The following is a 19644-nucleotide window of genomic DNA, read 5'->3' as shown; positions in this document are numbered from 1 at the left end:
ACTCACCAGCTAGCACCCAAGAAAGAATTCTCTGTCCCACCCCATCTAAACCACCACAGACTACTGGGCATAACTTACCTGCTGAAAAGATCAATTGCCAAATTAATTGCCAAAATTAGGCTATCCCATCATAACATCCCCTCCATAAACTTATCAAGCTTAGTCTTGAAGCCAGATATGTCTTTTGCCCCCACTACTCCCCTTGGAAGGCTGTTCCAGATCTTCACTCCTCTAATGGTTAGAAACCTTCGTCTAATTTCAAATCTAAACTTCCTAGTGTCCAGTTTATATCCATGGAGTGAACCTCTGTTTTTAAAGGGTGATGGGCAAGACTGTGAGTTCAGAGACTGGTCTCAATCCAGACCACTCCTCTCCAGCCCTTGGGGTGGCTCTGGATTTACACCAGTAAGCGTGAGATCAGAATCTATGACCAGATCATTCCCATACACGGGGGAACTCTTTGGGTACTGATTCCCCGCAAAAGTGCAAATGGGAGGGGCGCTCAGGTGCCTTCAAAGCACTGTCCGTCCGTCCCCTTTTTAGAACCAGTAAAGCCCTCTTGATGGGGGAGATGCAGCCACACACTGAGTGGAGTTGGGGTCAGGGAAACATTGTCCCCCAGCAAGCCCCACAAAGCTTACCCAGAAAAGGTAAGACAGCCTGAGAAATCTCTACTGAATCCTGGGGGAAGGCCAGCTGGGGCATAAAGTCAACATGGGAGGCCAGGAACCCCTGACTTCCTACAGAAGCTCCCTGGGGATCCTCCAGGGGATGAGCCCTGCAGCTCATTCCCTGGGGACAAACTCAGTCCCCCACCACTGGAATAACCAAGGATCCACAAAAGGCTCTTTATGAGATTTTTACCCCTTAACCTCCTCCCGTGGATTTTACTGCAAGAGGGTATGCTCCAGCTCCCAACCCTACCTCTCCAGTTGTGATCCGTTCAGATCAACTAACAGTCAGACTTTGCAAAGACCCAAGGCCAGTAAAACTGTTCACTTAAACGTGTATTGATTTGGATACGTGATTGTCTGAATCTCACACCACCTATTGACTCCGACCGCTGATGTGAGAGGTCAGTGTGCCATTGCTTACAGTTCTTTTCATTTATTATAAAATGGAAAATCAAAGAAATCCAATGCAAAGACCTTTGGGAATGCAATTTCTGATGGAGAGTTTAAATGGAAAGAGGTCAGAAAATACTATGTATTTATCTAGGTTTTTATATTGTGCTCCTTCCCAGAGTAACTGAGCACCTCTTAAGAGACAAAACAACAATGATACTGATATCTGTCTGATTGTCACAGTAACCATAACCTGACTGCATTGCATATACAGAGACACACGTTTTACACAACAGTCCCTAGTATAACATAGTAGACAAGCAAAAGAGAGTGAGATCCTAGTGCTGGAGGAAGCACAACTTTGAATTTGTGTGCCTGACTCCACAGCCGCAAGTTCACATTAACAAAGTTTGTTTTGCACAGAATACATATTAAATTCCCCAGTCCCCCGGGCTTCCGCTGTGCAGCCCACATGAAGCACTAACAATTAATTTTAAGACATAATAACATGAGGACTCTCCCCGCTGGCTCAGAATGAAATGCCTAATTGGGTGTGAACGCACCTTTAGGATGAACACTCACTGCCATTAGCTAGAAAAGGACCTCACTTCCTTATGGAAGCTGGATATGTTCCAGGTATTTGGGGATCCATTACATGGACATAGGGTGACCAGATGTCCCAATTTTATAGGGATAGTCCTGCTATTTGGGGCTGTGTCTTATATAGGCGCCTATTACCCCCCACCCCAGTCCCGATTTTTCACACTTCCTGTCTGGTCACCCTACATGGACGAGACCATTTCTTGCTCTTCCAAATTCGGAACCGTTGTGCACCTAGTCCGCACTCTGAGAGACTGAAATGGACCAAAAAGAGAAATGGACCTAGGGGAAAGTGCCCCAAATACACTGTGAAGTCCTATTTTGAGCAGATGGCTCATGTATTGTGTACACCTCTGAAACCTGACCTGTCTGTTCTTATTTACAGGTTGGCCTCACTAATTATGCCAAGGGAAAGAGAGATGTGCTCAAAAATATCTCAAGTACCTCACCTCCTCCTAGGCAAAAAAATTCAACTAACTAAAAAAAAAAAGTCAACAGCCACAAACCCTGAAAAAAACCACTCTTAAAAATGAGAGTAAACTCATAAAATTATGTACATTTATTTATGTACACATTTACACTTATAATTTATTAATAAAGTAAAAGTAGAGGTTTTTATCCCAAAAAGGGAGACATTTCAGAAATGCCATGAGGCCCACTACCGACTTTCACTGTTGCTATCACTTTTATGAGTAAGGTACTCGGATACTACGGAGATAGGTGACCACACAAAGTCCTGGTAGCGAGACAGAGAGATCTTCTAAAACAGAGACAGATTTTGCCATCCTTACTCACACTTAGTACCTTAGGGCCAGATTTTTAAAATCCCATTTTGATTTCACTGGGACTGATTTCCCTATATACCTTTACAAATCTAGTTCTTAATCTATGAGCAGCCCAACTAATTTCAATGGGAGGGGCTACTAAGTGTGAATAAAGGGTATCTCCTCCAAGGCATTTACTTTATTTAACTTCTAGGTGCTGTACAAACAGAAGGATGCTACAGAACCTGCCCTGAAAAGCTTGAGGTCTAAGTTTAAGATGACAGACAACAGATGGATTCAATAAAGTGATGGCAAAGCAAAAGATAAAAGTGAAGTGATGCTGGTCAGCGTGATAAGCAGCGGTCCCAAGACACCAGCTGCCTGACCTTTGTCAAGTTTTTGTACGGGGGCCCTATGCACAGTTACCTGCTCCTACAAAACCCATGATCAAGGTTGTGGATCAGGCAGCTGCATACAGAGATGGGAATCTGTGCCCAGAAATACCCAATTTGTGTACATACATACTGGTTTTAAGGACACAATTAACTGTTCACGTGCATATTCTGTGCCCCGGGCTTTGAAAACCGGGGCCATGATGATTCCATAAGACTGCAGCGAATAATATACACAGAAGCTCAGATTCCCAGCTGCACTTGGTGCATCTCAGAAGGGGTGAAAAAGTGGATTTCATCCCCCTTTTTGCACTCCCCCTGTTCCTGGCTGTGAATTAGAGTAGCCTGAGGTCTGCTCTAACTTACACCAGTTGCCCAGAACACACGCATCACCCAGGGCTGTTCTAGCAGCCAGGGATCATTGAAGTGAATGGATGTCACACACAAGCTCCTGTTCCCCTAGTCATTCCCCCTTTGCCTAAGCAGAGCCTAAGCAGTCTGGAGATTCCTGCGGCTTACACCAGTTTTAAGGCTCTCTGGGCTGCTGACTCAAGCCCAGAGTACATATAAAGAGACAGGGCAGGGTCCGGGAGTGGAAGAGGTACACCCACTCTTCTGAAATGTAATATAAACACTGAAATAAATAGCTCTCTGCCTAACGAGATGACTCAAGAGTCTCAAATCAACATGCTGAGGCGTGAACAAAGGTCTAGTTAGGAGGATTTGGCTAGACAGGCTATGGCAGTTCCAGTGGTGTCAGATACATTGAAACAAGAAGGATCTATGAAAAGGAAACAAAACAATGACCTACCAGCTCAACAGCTACATCAGCCTGATACCTCCAACTGCCCTAGCTTTATAACTGTGACATTTTGGTCCTCATTACTTAGCACAGGTTTTGTAACTGCAACATGTGTAGGGTTTGGCTGGATCAGAGTGTTAAACATCAATTGTACTACTAATCTCACTGTGTACTTTGGTTGGGCACACTCAAAAGCACACCTAGCTGCAGAATCCACCATAAAACAGCAGCACAGCACAAAACAGAACTGGTGGTTCTGATTCACTTCTCTTACCCTTCCCTTTATTAAATGCTGAACCATCAATATCATGCTCACTTTTCTAAACAGGCAAGAGCAATATATAAAATGAATCCTATTGATTAAAAAGACTCTTGTTCTTCTGAGCTTACCTTCAGGTATTTTCATTAATTATTATTGTTACTGTTTATTATTCGTATTGAAGTAGCTCCTAGGAGCCCATTGTCATAGGCTCTGTACAAACCCACAAGTTTATGTGCACACATTGCATTAATTTGAATTGCAGAGACCAGACCAATCTCGCCACATGCACAGGTTCACTGCTAAAGCCAGATAAGGTCAGTGGCCATTTCATTACTGGAGTATGTCATTCTGCATTGGACCAGCCCAACAGAAATCAGAGTTTCTGCTGGGACACTAGAGCACGGAATCAATCCACAAACATACACCCACTGCCAGAATGTTGAACTAGCACTTTTAACAGCATAGGGTTTGTGCAGGCTAGAACTTTTGGACAGATTCTTCAAGAACTATTTCATCTCAACTGTTCAAACTACCCTGTTGAGCTACACTCATATAGTAAGTGTCCTTTAGAGCTGGAACCTCAAAATTCGGTGCACTTACTCATCACAGACACATACCTGATTACAGAAAACTGGCATGTGCCATATCTGTCATAGGGCACCACAAGGTCATTGGCCTAACAAGGTATCAGAAATAATATTAATTTCTTCCAGGAAGCAGTTACATTGCCCATAAGATATGCACTTTGTAGAAATTAACTTTGACGAAATCCCCAATGTGAAACCCGGAACTGTGGGACTACTCTGTCCCCTTAGCTCTCCAGCCTGGGCTGTCTCCCACAAAGCTATGCCAGTGACAAGCAACCAACGCCCTCCAGGAGCTACAATTATTCAGCCATCAGCATGTGGAGCCTCATACCCAGCGAAATTGCAAGAATGCTCTCTAAGCCACTCACGAATAATACAGAGAGAGGCACCAGCAGATCACCTCAGCCTTGCACCCCAGAAATACACCGTTTTGCATTGCTCAAGACTGTGCAAGCTCATTAATTAATTCACCACTTTGTCCAAGAAAGTGGACTTAGTAATCTGAGCTGTGATTCCCTGAGCACTTCAACCAAAAACACACTGTTTTATATAAAATATAACACAGAGTTAGTAACTACAGAAAGACAGATTATAAGTAGCAGGCATAGGGATCAGAGTCTTTTACACAATAAATAAAAATAAATTCGTAATCTAAATTCTACGGACTAAGCAAGATTTGAATCGAGCTGTCTCTCACCCTAATAGATGTTACAGGCAGCTCACAGGTCTCAATACACAGTCTGGATTCCCTTCCCAGCTTGGGACCAATCACTCCAGTTCAAAAGTCTTTTTTCTTCCAGACGATCTTCCGGGTGTTGAGATGGGAGAGGGGGGAAGAGGCCAAGTGATGATATCACTGTCCCTCTTTTATGCTTTCTTCCAGCTGCTAAAATGATCTTTGCCTGGATGGGGGATTAGGCCGCCTCCATTGCACAGGTCTCTGGGTGAGTGGATTCTTCTTGATGGGCTATCAACACCTGTCTGGCCAGGGATAGTTGCTCCTTTGTTACCACTAAAAGGCCAGTGTGGGTGTGTCCCAACCTCACAACGTATTTCAGTAACACACACATAGTGACACTTCATAACTTCACATCCAATGATAGTACACACAACTCAACAAGATATTAATGTTCCATAAATCAAGGCTTTTTAAAATGATACTTCACAAGGCATACTTCAGACAAAACATATCTTAATCCTATCAGAGTGGTCAATACGGGTGTGACGGTGCCTCCCATAAGGCTTTATGGAAATATGCTTATGAATATATATATGACATAACTAGAATATGTTTTATGCTACATATGCCATGTAACATATCTCTGTAAAGGTCTATGATCTACTGAATCTATTAATCCTATTTGTATGCATGTGTCATTTTTGTATTCAAAGTTATGAATACTGGCTGTGTACTGGCTTGATTTTTAAGTAACCTTAGTAAAGCATTTGGTCAGCTTCTTGAGAAAGGAATGTGCAAATTAAGTGCTCAATCGAGAAGCACTTAAGGGATAATGGATCTTGGGAGGCTCCAATCCACATAAGAAGTCTATATGAAGACATTCAAGGTAGCAGGTAAGCAATGGTTGCTGCCTGTAAAAACTGAGTCATGTGGGGACATGTGACTTGCCCATGTGACTCCAAAACTCCATCTTGGAGCTGGACTTTGCATAGGAGAGAAGAGCGGGTCTCCACCCACAACAGAAAATCTACTTAAACCCCTGGCAGATCCCTCCATTTTGTCTTCAGCTGATTAAAGAGAGAGCCTCTCCACCCCCAAGGATACCTGAAAGAAACTAGAACAAAGGACAGTAACTACAGGGGGTGTGAGTGATTGTTGGACCCAGACTAGAAGGAGACTAGTCTGTAAAAAGAAGCATACCGGAATTCCTCTAAGGGTGAGGTTTTTATCTGTACTCAGTTTTCTTACTGTATTAGACTCAAACTTGCGTGTTTTATTTTATTTTACTTGGTAATTCACTATGTTCTGTCTGCTACTACTTGGAACCACTTAAATCCTACTTTCCATATTTAATAAAATCACTTTTTACTTATTAATTAACCCAGAATATGTATTAATACCTGGGGGGGCAAACAGCTGTACATATCTCTCTATGAGTGTTATAGAGGGTGAACAATTTATGAGTTTACCCTGTATAAGATTTATACAGGGTAAAGTGGATTTATTTGTGGTTTAGCCCCCATTCAGAGTTGGGCATCTGAGTGTTAAAGACAGGAACACTTCTTAAGTTGCATTCAGTTAAGTCTGCAGCTTTGGGACACGTGGTTCAGACCCTGGGTCTTTGTTGGAGCAGACTGGTGTGTCTGGCTCAACAGGACAGGGTGCTGGAGTCTCAAGCTGGCAGGGAAAGCAGAGGCACAAGTAGTCTTGGCACATCAGCTGGCAGTTCCCAAGGGGGTTTCTGTGATCCAACCCATCACAACAGGGGTTCCAGGGTGCTATTTTGAGGTACAGAGTGTTACAAACTCAACTGGAATCCCTGGATCTATGTACCGTATTGTAGCTAAAGATATTGTTGAAGGCAAATGAGCACCCTGTAGGCTGTGACACTGATAGCAAGGTCCCGGCAAAGGGTGGACAGCTGTCAGGTAGTATCTTATCATGGGGGGGTTCTCAAGAACCGCGTCATTGACAAAGGGAAAGGAAATGATGCAACTGGACATTTTGCTGATATGCATGTGTCTCAGGGCTGGTCTACACTACGGGGGAAAATTGATCTTAGATACGCAACTTCAGCTACATGAATAATGTAGCTGAAGTCAAAGTATCTAAGATCAAATTACTCACCGTCCTCATGGCGCGGGATCGATGTCCACGGCTCCCCCTGTCGATTCCACAACTCCGTTCGGGTTGGTGGAGTTCTGGAATCGAAATAAGCGCGTTCAGGGATCAATATATCGCGTCTAGATGAGACGCGATATATCGATCCCCGAGCAATCGATTGCTACCCACCGATATGGCGGGTATTGAAGACGTAGCCTCAGAGATAACAGGCCACTTTCGTCCCACATGAAGGATATAGCCAGCATTCCTCAAATGCACCATCAGCAACACTTGGGACAAAACACAGGGCAAGGCCACATTTTATGAAATACAGTGGAGAAAACAACACAGAGGATGCTGGAGATTGATATTTATGATTATGTTATTCCTGAGCAGGATGTTCAGGATCATCAGCATCAATTTCCTATTGGGCTGGAAAATCTGAATGAGCTTGTCTTTACCACTCCACATTCCTATTAGCGCCTCCCCTCCTGCCTTCTCCTCACCCCACCTCAGCCCCAAGAACTCAGACATTCTTTTGCAAACCTCACAAACAAAACCAGAAAAAAAATAAAACAGAAATAACATCAAACAGTAGAGTGGAACCAAGGTGATGTTTGGGCAGACACCATCCTGACAGCTGTCTGCTGCAACCCTTTCTCCTGTCTTTCATCTGTCTTGTCTTTTTGAGACTTTTTGATAAGCTTTTTGGGCACAGGATGGTCTCTTACCATGTGTATGTGCAGCACCACAACGGAGCTCTTATTTCAGCTGGGGACACTGTTAGCATAATAAATATGGATTATCGTTACTCTTTACTACATATTACGTTAATTAATCTTTTCTTTGACTTTTATATTTTCCTGTTGCACTGGGTATTGAAATTACCCTTCAGCTGCACTGAACAGATATCACAATAAAGAGACGGGCTGAGTGTCTACAAGGAAACAAGCTCCTAGGTTTACTCGTTCCTGAAATATGAGACAGGGTAGTTTCTGTACGTACGAGTCACCGTGTATGTCAGTATTTATGGTAATGCTTTCCCCCTGCGGGCGGTAATAACTTCATAAGGACTGACAGCCCATCAGCAGAACCTGTGTTCTTATCTACTGCCCTACTGCTGCAAGCTATTGTAGCGCACAGCAGTAACTCCAGCTATCTCAGCTGTATTTCGCTCTGATTTTGTCACATCCCTCGGCGGCACAGCTATAAGAAAAGAGCACCAGAAAACAAAGCTTTCAGGAAAGCAGAAGTCCATTTACAAATGAGGTATCCGGAAATTCACTGGCCTGAAAGTTCATAACTAAGAGGGTCTCCTCCTTTTGAACTAATGGCCAGTCCACACACACTCAGAAGAGAGAATAAACCTCAGTTCTCCAAGAGACAAAGTGCCAAACGTCTCATGATTCACCCTGGTGATCCTGCAACTAACGCCTCTCAGTACAATGGTTGGGGAGCAGGCAGGCTGTGACTGCCTCTTACTTTATCACTGTAACCTTGTCCTTCCCCTCATTTCACTATCCATCTCCAACCGTTGTCTCTCATCACGTTTAGAGAGTAAGATCTTTGAGACTGTCTCTTTGCTATGTATTTGTACAGAACTCAGCACAGCGGGGCCCTGATTGGGTTATTAAGTGCTACTGTGATTAATGAATAATAAAATAATAATAATGATGATTAATAATAAACAGTTCCATAGGCATTGATTCCTTATCACACCTTCCCACATTTCTGTACTCCTGCATTCTCTCCCACATTTTTATTAGGGTCTGTTATAAAGTTCCCTTTGTAAAGAACACCTCACTCAGGGAACTGAGCAACACACCCGTGGTTGGTTTGGTTTCTCAGAACCTCATCAGCTGGGTTTAGGCTTTGAAAAACTAAAACCTGGGCAGGCTCAGCTCTAGATCTCATTTTGCCTGAATTTCAGGGGGGTTGGAACAATGGCTCTGTATTTAACTCATCTCTAGTTTCTACAGAAGTGGACCAAACCTGGGCTGGGGCTAGGTTTTGCCAAGTCTTCTCAGTCTGGTTTTTAGTTTGCATATCAAAGCCAGACTCTGTTTTCTATTCCTGTTCCACTCCAGTTCTTATACCATCCTCACCATCGGAGTTTCTGAGCACCACTGTGTTGTAGCAAATAAACTTCAACAGACTTTATTTTTACAGTGGAAACCTCTGTACCAAGCTGCTGCTGCACCCTCTGTAACTCTCACTCTGGCTCCTCAACTCCACCCCGCTCCTTCCTGTCCTTTCAGACTCCCAACAGCCAGTGCTCCTAGTTCTAATAATCACAAGCAGCATCTAAACACCACACACTGGCACTCTGACTGCATCCTTTTTAAGATGCATAATCCACACAGGAAATGTGGGTACTTTGCCTTTGGGCACCTGTTCAGCTGAAACAACCGAGTATCTCGCTGACACTATTAATCTGTTTTTAGCTAATCAAAACAGCAGCCTCTCTGAGTGACTTGTCTTCTGTAATCCAGTAGAGCTCTAATAGCAAAGGAAAGAGCATCAGTTTCAGTAGGTTTTGACTGTGCAAGTGCACAGCTGTGGCACATCAAGGTTGCTAACCAGTTCCACTCCATGAGATCCTATAGAACAATCTGTCATGGGACTAACAGATCACTCAAGACAGGGCTCTTTAAGGTTCAGGCTATATCCAAGGCTGTTTATCAACTAAGCTTCATACACATCATTCTTGGTGTATCTTTCAAACACTCAGAGAAGCACAGCAACAAGACAGAAGAAAAAGAACTATGAAATCAACTAATCCATTCCCCATCCCAGGAGTAAGATTGTCCCTTATAAGATATTATCTTTCTATAGAGGGCATGAGTTAGACTGGTGCCTACAGGACATCACCTCCTGTGGAATCCAAGGAGATTTTAAATGTCTCAAGTAATAGGGATCCCACCCATTCACACGGGGAGTGATTCTGTAGTCAGTTAATTTCATGGTATTCAGCCTATATCTTCTCTTTCTTAAATTCATTTGATTGCTTCTTACCCCCATGTGACATCCTAAGGGATCATTTCTCTTCCATACACCAGAGAGCACTAAGCCCTAGGAGAAGTCCTGTTATAAATGCTTAAAAACACAGGGGTTGCACAGCCAACCCTGAAATAATGGATTTCATCTTGATTGCACTTTCTCTTCCTTTAAACCTTAAAGAGATACTATATCCTTAACGTTCCCCATCCCTGCCCTCAACTTCTTCCCCCTGCAAGCCCTGTTTCCCCACCAGGTGTCTGTTCTAGCACAAAACGACGTGATTCTACAGGGGTTGCTGCTTTTTGCATTATTTCTTTGTGCATGCGCCACAGCAATCAAGAATGTCAGCAAATTTCCAGGACTTAGATTAGTTCATTAGTTTGGGCTCCCTCTGAAAGAACTGCTGGGGCTTCCACTGTGCAGAGGGTGCATAATACTCCACATGAATTGCTGATTGTAACATCTGTTAGTAAAGTCTTTTTTTTGTGGTTTAGGGTTTTTGGAGGGGGAGTGTCAGAAAAATAACTTTAAAAAGAAGGCCATCCACCCTAGTAATAACCAAATAGCAAGCTTTAGGGGAGAAAGGTTCTAACATGCCAACAGCACCTTAGAAATACGGAAGCCAGACACAACTGGCGGATAGGTGGAAGAACTGCTTAGTTTAGCTCCCTATTGGCTGTCATGCAGTTAAAAAAGCCCAAAGGCTACGATAAAGCAATCTCCTCTCTACATCAGCTCATGACTTCTGCTTGAGATATTTCCCACCAAGCCATCCACACTTTTATATTTCGGTGCTTTATAATAAATGGGTATGAACCCCCAGCTTCTTCAAGTTATATATTATAAGGTGTCATATTCTGGTTGGCCAGGATAGAGCTGATGGTATTGTGTGGGGAGCTGAAGTCGCTTGGCATGTTCAGTGAGGTGAGGACATGGCATCTTTAATTTTTATTGTGGAAGAATGACTCCTGCCCTGGACTCTGGATGGAAAGGAAAGACAATTGAGGGACTGCATTTAAAGAAAAAGTACTTCTCTGCAATCTCAAGGGTCCATTCTTCCCCATAGGGTAACTGTCAGTGTAGCTCAATTATTTGTACTTAGAATATAATTAGTGTCCCTTTAAATAATTGAAGTTGTGGAAATAGAAGATCTAACAGCACTGGATAGAGCCAGATAGAGGGCTGGCAAGATCCCTCAATATGCAATACGCCTTTGTGCCAATCTGTGATACCTTTATTTAGCACCAGTGAGATCGCCAATCATCCCCCTTGTAATGTGGGTCTGTTATAATTAGATAACAATGTCTATTGTAACTATGTTCGGGAGACCAAGTTAAGGTCACCAGAATAATTTGCTTATTTTCATTTGAGACTTACGTCATTTTTGACCCTTGATCACCAGAAGCTGTAAGTGAGGTCAATAACCTGAAATTGTGCAAACTACTATGTGATACAGGGCCTGATCCTGCCAGGTGCTGAGTGACATCAGCTCACATTGACTTGGTGGGAATTAAGAGAATTCAACACCAACAGAAATAGGTCCATGTTTCTGTAGGAAAGACACTCCAAAACCAAAGTTGCATTATTTGATATGGCTTCACTGCACCAACCTAATCCTGTTCTCTCACAAACACTGTACTGGAGCAGAACATGGAAGTATTAAACATGGTTGTAATTTTTTTGACATGAGTAAAACACTGTATTTTCTCCCAACCATGTTCTGAGAAATGGATGAATGATTTTGGTTGAAATTAAAGAAAAAAAAAATCAGCTTGAGGTACATACTGATGTGATAAGTTTACTAGTAATAAGTCACCAGGACCTGATGGTATTCACCCAAGAGTTCTGAAGGAACTCAAATATGAAACTGCAGAACTACTATGCGGTACGTAACCTATCATTTAAATGAACCTCTGTACCAGAGGACTGGAGGATAACTAATGTAATGCCGATTTTTAAAACAGACTCCAGAGGTGATTCTGGCAATTACAGGCCGATAAGCCTAACTTCAGCACCTGGCAAACCGGTTGACAGTATAGTAAAGAACAGAATTATCAGACCAGATGAATACAATATGTTGGGGAAGAGTCAATGCGGCTTTTGTAAAGGAAAATCATGCCTTGTTATTCTATTAGAATTCTTTGAGAGTGTCAACAAGCATGTGTACAAGAGAGTACTTGGACTTTCAGAAAGCCTATGACAAAGTCCCTCACCATAGGCTCTTAAGCAAAGTAAGCAGTCATGGATTAAGAGGGAAGGTAGTCTCATGGATTGGTAACTGGTTAAAAAATAGGAAACAAGGAGTAGGAATAAATGGTCAATTTTCAAAGTGGAGAGAGGTAAATAGCGGGGTCCTCCAAGGATCTGTACTGGTACCAGTGCTATTCAACATATTCACAAATGATATGGAAAAGTGGGTAAACCTTGCAGATGACACAAAATTACCCAAGGTAGTTAAGTCCAAAGCTAACCGCAAAGATTTACAAAAAGATCTCACAAAACTGAATGACTGGTGTCATGGTACAATTCCCCACTCTGAACCTTAGCGTCCAAAAGATGGGGTACCAGCATGAATTCCTCTAAGCCTGATTACCAGCTTAGGACCTGTAGCGCTGCCACCAACCAGGAATTCCAGTGCCTGGTACACTCTGGTCCCCCCAAAACCTGCCGGGGAACCCAAGACCCAGACCCTCTGGATCTTAACACAAGGAAAGAAACCTCCCCACCGTTGCCTCCACAGGCTTCCCCTCCCTGGTTACCCTGGAAGGTCACTGTGTCAAACCCTGGAATCTAAACAGAGAGGAAATGCACTTTCCCCCTCCTTCCTCTCCCCCTCCAGACTCTCCCTGAGAGAGACAGAATCCTGACACAGAGAGAAATTAGCCTTTCTCTCCCCCTTCCCTCCTTTCTCCCACCAATTCCCTGGTATCCAGACCCAGTCCTCTGGGGTTCACCAGAATAAAAACAATCAGGTTCTTAAACAAGAAACTTTTAATTAAAGAAAAAAAAAACAGTAAAAATTATCTTTGTAAATTAAGATGGATTAGGTACAGGTTTTTAGCTATCGGCACTGGAAATACCCTCCCAGCCTAGTATTCAAGTACAAATAAATCCTTTCAGCAAAATATAAATTTGAACTCTTCCAGCCAAATGCACAATTAAAACTCCTTTCAGCCAAATGCACATTTGCAAATAAGAAAACAAACATAAAACCCAACTCGCCATCTACCTACTACTTACTATTTGGAATTATAAGAACCTGTTATCAGGGAGATTGGAGAGAAACCTGTTGCACGTCTGGTCCCTCTAAGCCCCCAGAGTGAACAACAACCAAAAACTAACAGCACACACAGAAACTTCCCTCCCTCAAGATTTGAAAGTATCCTGTCTCCTGATTGGTCCTCTGGTGGGGTGACAGCCATGCTTACTGAACTTGTTAACCCTTTACAGTCAAAGAGATATAAAGTGCTTCTGTGCTATTAACTTTTCTTATCTGTTTATGACAATTGGCAACAAGATGGCAGGTGAAATTCAATCTTGATAAATGCAAAGTAATCACATTGGAAAACAGAATCCCAATCATACCTATAAAATGATGAGGTCTAAATTAGCTGTTACCACTCAAGAAAGAGATCTTTCTCTGAAAACATCTGTTCAATGTGCCATGGCACTCAAAGAAACAAACAGAATGTTACGAACCATTAGGAAAGGGATAGATAATGAGACAGAAAATATCATAATGCCACCACATAAATTCATAGTACGCCCACTTCTTCAGCTTGGGAAAGAGACAATTAAGGAGGGGTATGATAAAGGTCTATAAAATCATGAATAGTGCCAAAAAAGTGAATAAGGAAGTGTTATTTACCCCTTCACATAACACAGGAACCAGAGGCACCCAATGAAATTAATAAGCAGCAGGTTTAAAACAAACAAAAGGAAGCACTTCTTCACACAATGCACAGTCAACATGTGGAACTCGTTCCCAGGGGATGTTGTGAAGGCCAATAAGTATAACTGGATTGAGAAGAGAATTAGATAAATTCACGGAGGACAGGTCCATCAGTGGCTATTAACCAAGATGTTCAGAGACACAATCCCATGCTCTGAGTGTCCCTAAACCTCTGACGTCCAGAAGCTGAGAATGAACAACAGGGGATGGATCACTCAATAATTGCCCTGTTCTGTTCAGTCCCTCTGAAGCATCTGGCAGCAGTCACTGTCAGAAGACAGGATACTAGATATTGCATCCTATAAACACATTACAGTGAGCAAGATAGAGGAATTTGAAGAAATATGTGAAATAGGCAAAAGGGAAAGACAGCCTCAAGCCCGAGTACCAGCCACCCACACAACCTCTATGTAGACAGCCAGTTCAAGGCCTAAGCACCAGCTGTCTCCCAGGAAAAGCCTATGTCAGTACTTAAGTGGGGCTTCACTTGAGCAGTATCAGGCCTCATGCTTAGGTCAGACTCTGACAGAAGAATTAGAGCGGACATGAGAGAAATAATCCAATGAAAATCATAGATACAATGGGACTGATTTTCAGTAGGGGCAGAACTCAACCTTCACTCCAGCAGACAGTTTTGCACATGAAAATTCTGTCCCCTGCATGCTTGGCTGTTAGTGCATGAAACTGCTTGTGCAAAATTGTGTGTTTTCAAGTGAAGGGCAAGGTCAAAAAATTAGGTCCATTTTATATCCTATGAACAGGCCACCACTTGTGTTAGCCTGGGGAAGGTGTCAAAAAAATCAATCACAATACAGAAACACAGAATAGTCTGTGGTTTTGCCCCCAAACTGGCACAAAGGGGCAACAGTACATGTCCAGAGGGAAGTAGATCCTTTGGGATGAGACTGCAGCTCGCTTGGATTCCTGTGGTGAGCTAATCATCAGCTGTGAAAACTGACCACCAGCACTGGGAAGCTACCTATCTGCTCACTTCTCCGAGAGGAAATTCAGGACATCTGACCTTTTAAAACCAAAGTACCAACCACCCACACAATGTCAAGAGAATGCTAGCACACTGCTGTGGTTTGCCAAATCCCATACTTCATCCCTGAAAGAAGACAAGGTCCAAAAAGAAAATGCAGAGCTAGCATTGGCTGAGAAAGCACTTTTATGCCCAGAATACCATTACAGCTAGGGGAGTGGAACAGAGGACAAAGCAAATCAGTCCCAATTGTTATATGGCTGTGTGCCATAACTTTCATATATGCTTTCATATAGTCAACCACAATACTGCTTTAACTACATTTTTGGACTGAATTTCCCTTGTTTTTTTAAACAGTCATCATTGTGTGAGATGCGAGGGTCAAAAACAAGGAAAAACAAGAAAAACCCTGGCTGAGACTTGCATGTGGAAATGAACATACCATGCACACTTAGACGTACAATAGTTTACTTCACTGTGTGATGTCAGACTCTAACGTGTGGTGCTCCAGATGTACATGTTACAGAGTTACGTATGCAAATACATCTATCTGCATTTAACATAGAATCCATGTGCATTTTTTCAACGTAGGAGACAAATGTGTTAGGAAGTTTCGCTGTAAGGAGACAATATTTGAGAGTCTAATCACTGACACAAACACACCTGCCTTCATTTCAGTGGGTGAAGCACTCACTACCTGCACGATGGCGCATGAAAACTCCCCAGAGCTCCGCACCCTGGTGGAAACTGAGTCAAACACTACACATGTGCATTGCAGATGAAATTCACTCCTGTACAGAAGGCCTATGCACCACTTATGCTCCCCAAACAGGTTCCACTGAGGGAGGAGGTAACAAGGTCTAGTGGCTAGGGCACTGCCCTAGAAGTCAAGAGACCTTGATTCTGACCCCAGCTCTGCCACTGCCCTGCTGTGTGTGTGATCTTGAGCAAGTCATTTCACCTACCTGTGCCTCTGTTCTCTCACCCTTTGTCTGCTTTGCCTACTTAGCCGGTAATCTCTTTGTAACAAGGACTGTCTCTCACTATATGTAGGTAGTGCACCTACCCTAAGGGACTAGCGTTATTTGGGTTCTCTAAGCACTAACGTAATACAAATAAATAATTACAAAAACAAATGGGGCAAAACTGGTGCACAGGCTTTCATTCGTCTAGATGTGTATTACGTTCTTTACATCTGTCAATGAGCAACGTACCAGGGCTAACTCTGGCACAAGTATGGACCAAAAGACTAGAATGCTTGGCAGCTTCCCCATACTGTGTAACATGCGTCTGAAGCATCATGATATGTAGGCCCTTGAAATGGTCACTGGTCCAGCACTGCATGCAGTATAAGCTTGGACTGCATTTTCCTGATCGAGGCTTGAGGGGAAACAGTTTTGTGGCAGAGTCTTTAAAAAACAACACGTCTGGAGGTTTGGAATGCGCTGAAGTATTCCTGAGAGAGGCGGATAGGTGGGAAAAGTTCAGGGGAGATGCGTCACATGGTTGTGGAACTAAAAACACTTATTCCCTGGACGTGGTGCCCACATACGGAGCATAGAGGGTGAAATTCAGACACTTACCACAAGGTCTAAGCCCCACTTAAGTCTGGTTTTGAGGACTTAGTACAGGCCTTGTGATGGTCCTCTGCATGGGGCTGGATTTCACCTCTGGGGAAGGACTATGAGGGCTGATGTAAAGTTTGTAGCTGCATGAATCTGGGATGATCCTATTACTCCCTCAGGAACAGCAAGTGACATTATAAAGCTTTGTTTCTGAAAGGGGCCCTGAGGAAATAAATTCAGGACAGTGTGTCTGTCTGGATTAATCACACAGGAGTCAGACAGGTTAGCTACACTATTCTCTTTGTACTAAAAAAGCTTCTTTGCACGGGGTTAACCTGCCATGTGTCATTTTGCTTTTATCCCATTCCACTTGTGTCATCTTTACCCTGATCCCTGCAATCACAATGGCTATCACAGCTACAGAGTCAGCCCCTAGGGACTGATTAAGCCTTTATGTCTATTTCATCATCAAGTATCCTGTGCACACATACACAGGACTTGTTCACAAAATATGAGCCTGATTTTCGGAAGTGCTGAGCAAGGGAAGCCCATGAGAGCTGAAGGTGCTTGACAGCTCTGAACACTGGGTAACACTTATACTAACTGTGGACCAAATGGAGAAATGAAGATATATTGGTGTGATTTGCTTCTCACTCAGTTATGATCTCTCTGGGAGAAACCTGGGCCCCGTTGAAGTGAACAGCCATGCTCCCGTGGACCTCAGTGGAGTCAGAATTTCATCGTCCAAGTTTACTCAGCAACAAGATCTCTCTGAAATGCTTCCACTTACAAAATGGCTGAGGACCTGAATGCACTTCCCAGTGACTTTTGGTACCATCGCCATCACGTAAAAGGGAAAAACATTAAAAAACAGGTTGGGGGGAGGCAAATCCTCAATTCAAAACAAATCCAAAACCTACCACAACAAAAGGAAAAGCCAGATAGGTGCCTCTGCCTTACATCAGGTTTGGAGAAGAGCCTAGTGGGGACCATGGAAACTCCCAGAGGGAACGGAGCTGCAGTAACACAGCAGCACATCATGCAGCTTGGCATCCCCTTTATATTCCCACAAACAACAGGAGCTGATCTGCACTTTCTTCCAACAGATCAGTGGAATACAAACGTTACTTGTTAAAAAAGGGCATCTGAGTGCAAATGTCTGCCTTGGGACTGCTCCTTTGTCTACCACTCCCTGTCTTTGCTGTCAAAAATCAGACACTGATCAGCATTCTTCCCTGACACAGCACTACTTTAGCTGCTGTCCATAAATACCTTCCAGTCCACAGCCCAAAATGCTGCTAGACACAGATCCATCAAAGCTGGGGATAGCGGAAGGGGCGACTGGTGGGGTAGAGAAGGAAGACACAGCACAGACAGCAGCCCCTGGGCCAGATTTTTTTTTTTTTGTTCCTTGCTGCTAACAGCATTGCTAGGATGATTCCAAGCAGGACCAAAACAAAAACAAAAACAAAAAACCCAGCCACTGCTCCACCTAAACCAGAACCAAGTGATCAGTGAGCATGTCATGTCTCACAGCACATTGTGATCAGGCAGAGGAGGCAAGCACCCAGATATACAAGCGAAGGTGCTACGCGAGTGTATTCATCTAAGAACCAGAAGTGTTTGCATTGCATCTGGTACCCTTCAGGGCTGGAAATCTGCATCGTCGCTATCAGTCTTCCTGGGATAAGCGACCCTCCAATTTTGCAAGGCTGCATGTTTGATTTTTTGAGGTGGTCCCTCCCCCATCCTTCTTAAGAACTGCACCCTGCACTGGGGCCCAAGCAGGCGAGGCACAATACACAATGCATGCAGCGCAGCCAGGGCTCAGGAAGGGAAGGCTCAAAAGCGGCTGGCTCAGCGGGTGTTTCCGAGCTGCAAGATGCAGACAGACCAGCGTGAAAAAAAAGGGGGGGAGCTGAAAACCTGCCACCCTGCAGCTCGCCCCTCCTCCTCTGCACACAGCGCCTCTCCCCCTGCATCTCGGGTTTAGCCCCCCGGGGCATCGGCTCCCGCCCGGGCTGCCCCCTGTCTGCCCCTTGTCCTGGCTGCAAGGTGAGCTGCGATCCCCAGCCTCCCTCTCCGGGGCAAGCTGCGCGAAGCCGCCCGCACTGGCTACTCACACGTAGGCGTGGTAGATGAAAGCCCAGCCGCGGGGTCTCTCCAGCACGTTGTAGAGGAAATTCTGCAGCTTGCGGTAAAAGGCATTCCTTTTGGGGGGCTTCCCCGTCCCGGAGATCGCGGAGCGGGGCTTGCTCAGGATGCTGCCCCGCTTGGTGCTCTCCGAGCCGGCGATCAGCAGCGCCCCGTCCCGGTTGGAATCCGGGGCGCCTGGATCCAGCCCAACGAACCCCACTTTCAGCTTCTTCTCTCCGGTCGTACCTGGGTACACGCCTCCGTTGCGGGATTTCTGCACCATCCTCTCCCCGGGACTCGGTCGTTAGCCCGGGCTGGGGTGGGACCGATCCTGGCTGGCTTTCAGAGCGGGCGCGGGGCGGGGGGCGGCGGGCAGGGCAGCAGCCCGGGGCCGGAGAGGGGCATGGCAGGGCCGGGGCAGGCAGCGCCGAGACTCGGGAAGGAAAAGCCGCAAGGGCGCTCCGCAGTCTGGCCAGCCCCCTCGCCGGCCGCCCGCCCGCCCGCTCGCTGCAGCTCCGCCTGCCCGCCCTGCGCGCTGTCCCTGCCTCTCCGGGGTGGGGCTGGAGCGGGGAGCCGGGGAGGGGCACCCCCGCCCCGCTCCTCGGGCCCCCGGCTTCGCGGAAGCGCCTTCCAGGCGTGCTCCTTTGGGGAAGCCCGGGGATGAGAAGGGCCTGGGGATGTTGAGTGCTGGTCTCCTCCCTCCGCCTTTCCCTGTTGTGCTTTGCAAAGAAAGAAAATCCAGGCTCCTTCGCCCTG

General features: G+C 44.8%; 1 protein-coding gene across 7 annotated transcripts in view; it reads right to left on the bottom strand.

The window, feature by feature from the left end:
- KCNQ2 (potassium voltage-gated channel subfamily Q member 2) overlaps positions 1 to 19183 on the bottom strand; it is a 111722-nt gene extending 92539 nt beyond the window's left edge. For all 7 annotated transcript variants that reach the window (XM_032766322.1, XM_032766320.1, XM_075072212.1 and 4 more), the window contains exon 1: positions 18876 to 19183. In XM_032766322.1, coding sequence (XP_032622213.1) covers positions 18876 to 19171 — 296 coding nt within the window. In that variant the 5' untranslated portion in view covers positions 19172 to 19183. The remainder of the gene's footprint in view (positions 1 to 18875) is intronic.
- Positions 19184 to 19644: the final 461 nt, after the last annotated feature.

Source organism: Chelonoidis abingdonii, chromosome 14 (assembly GCF_003597395.2).
Source record: "Chelonoidis abingdonii isolate Lonesome George chromosome 14, CheloAbing_2.0, whole genome shotgun sequence".
Taxonomy (NCBI): domain Eukaryota; kingdom Metazoa; phylum Chordata; order Testudines; family Testudinidae; genus Chelonoidis; species Chelonoidis abingdonii.
Note: the sequence above shows the minus strand (reverse complement) of the source record. Positions and strands in the feature narration are given on the sequence as shown.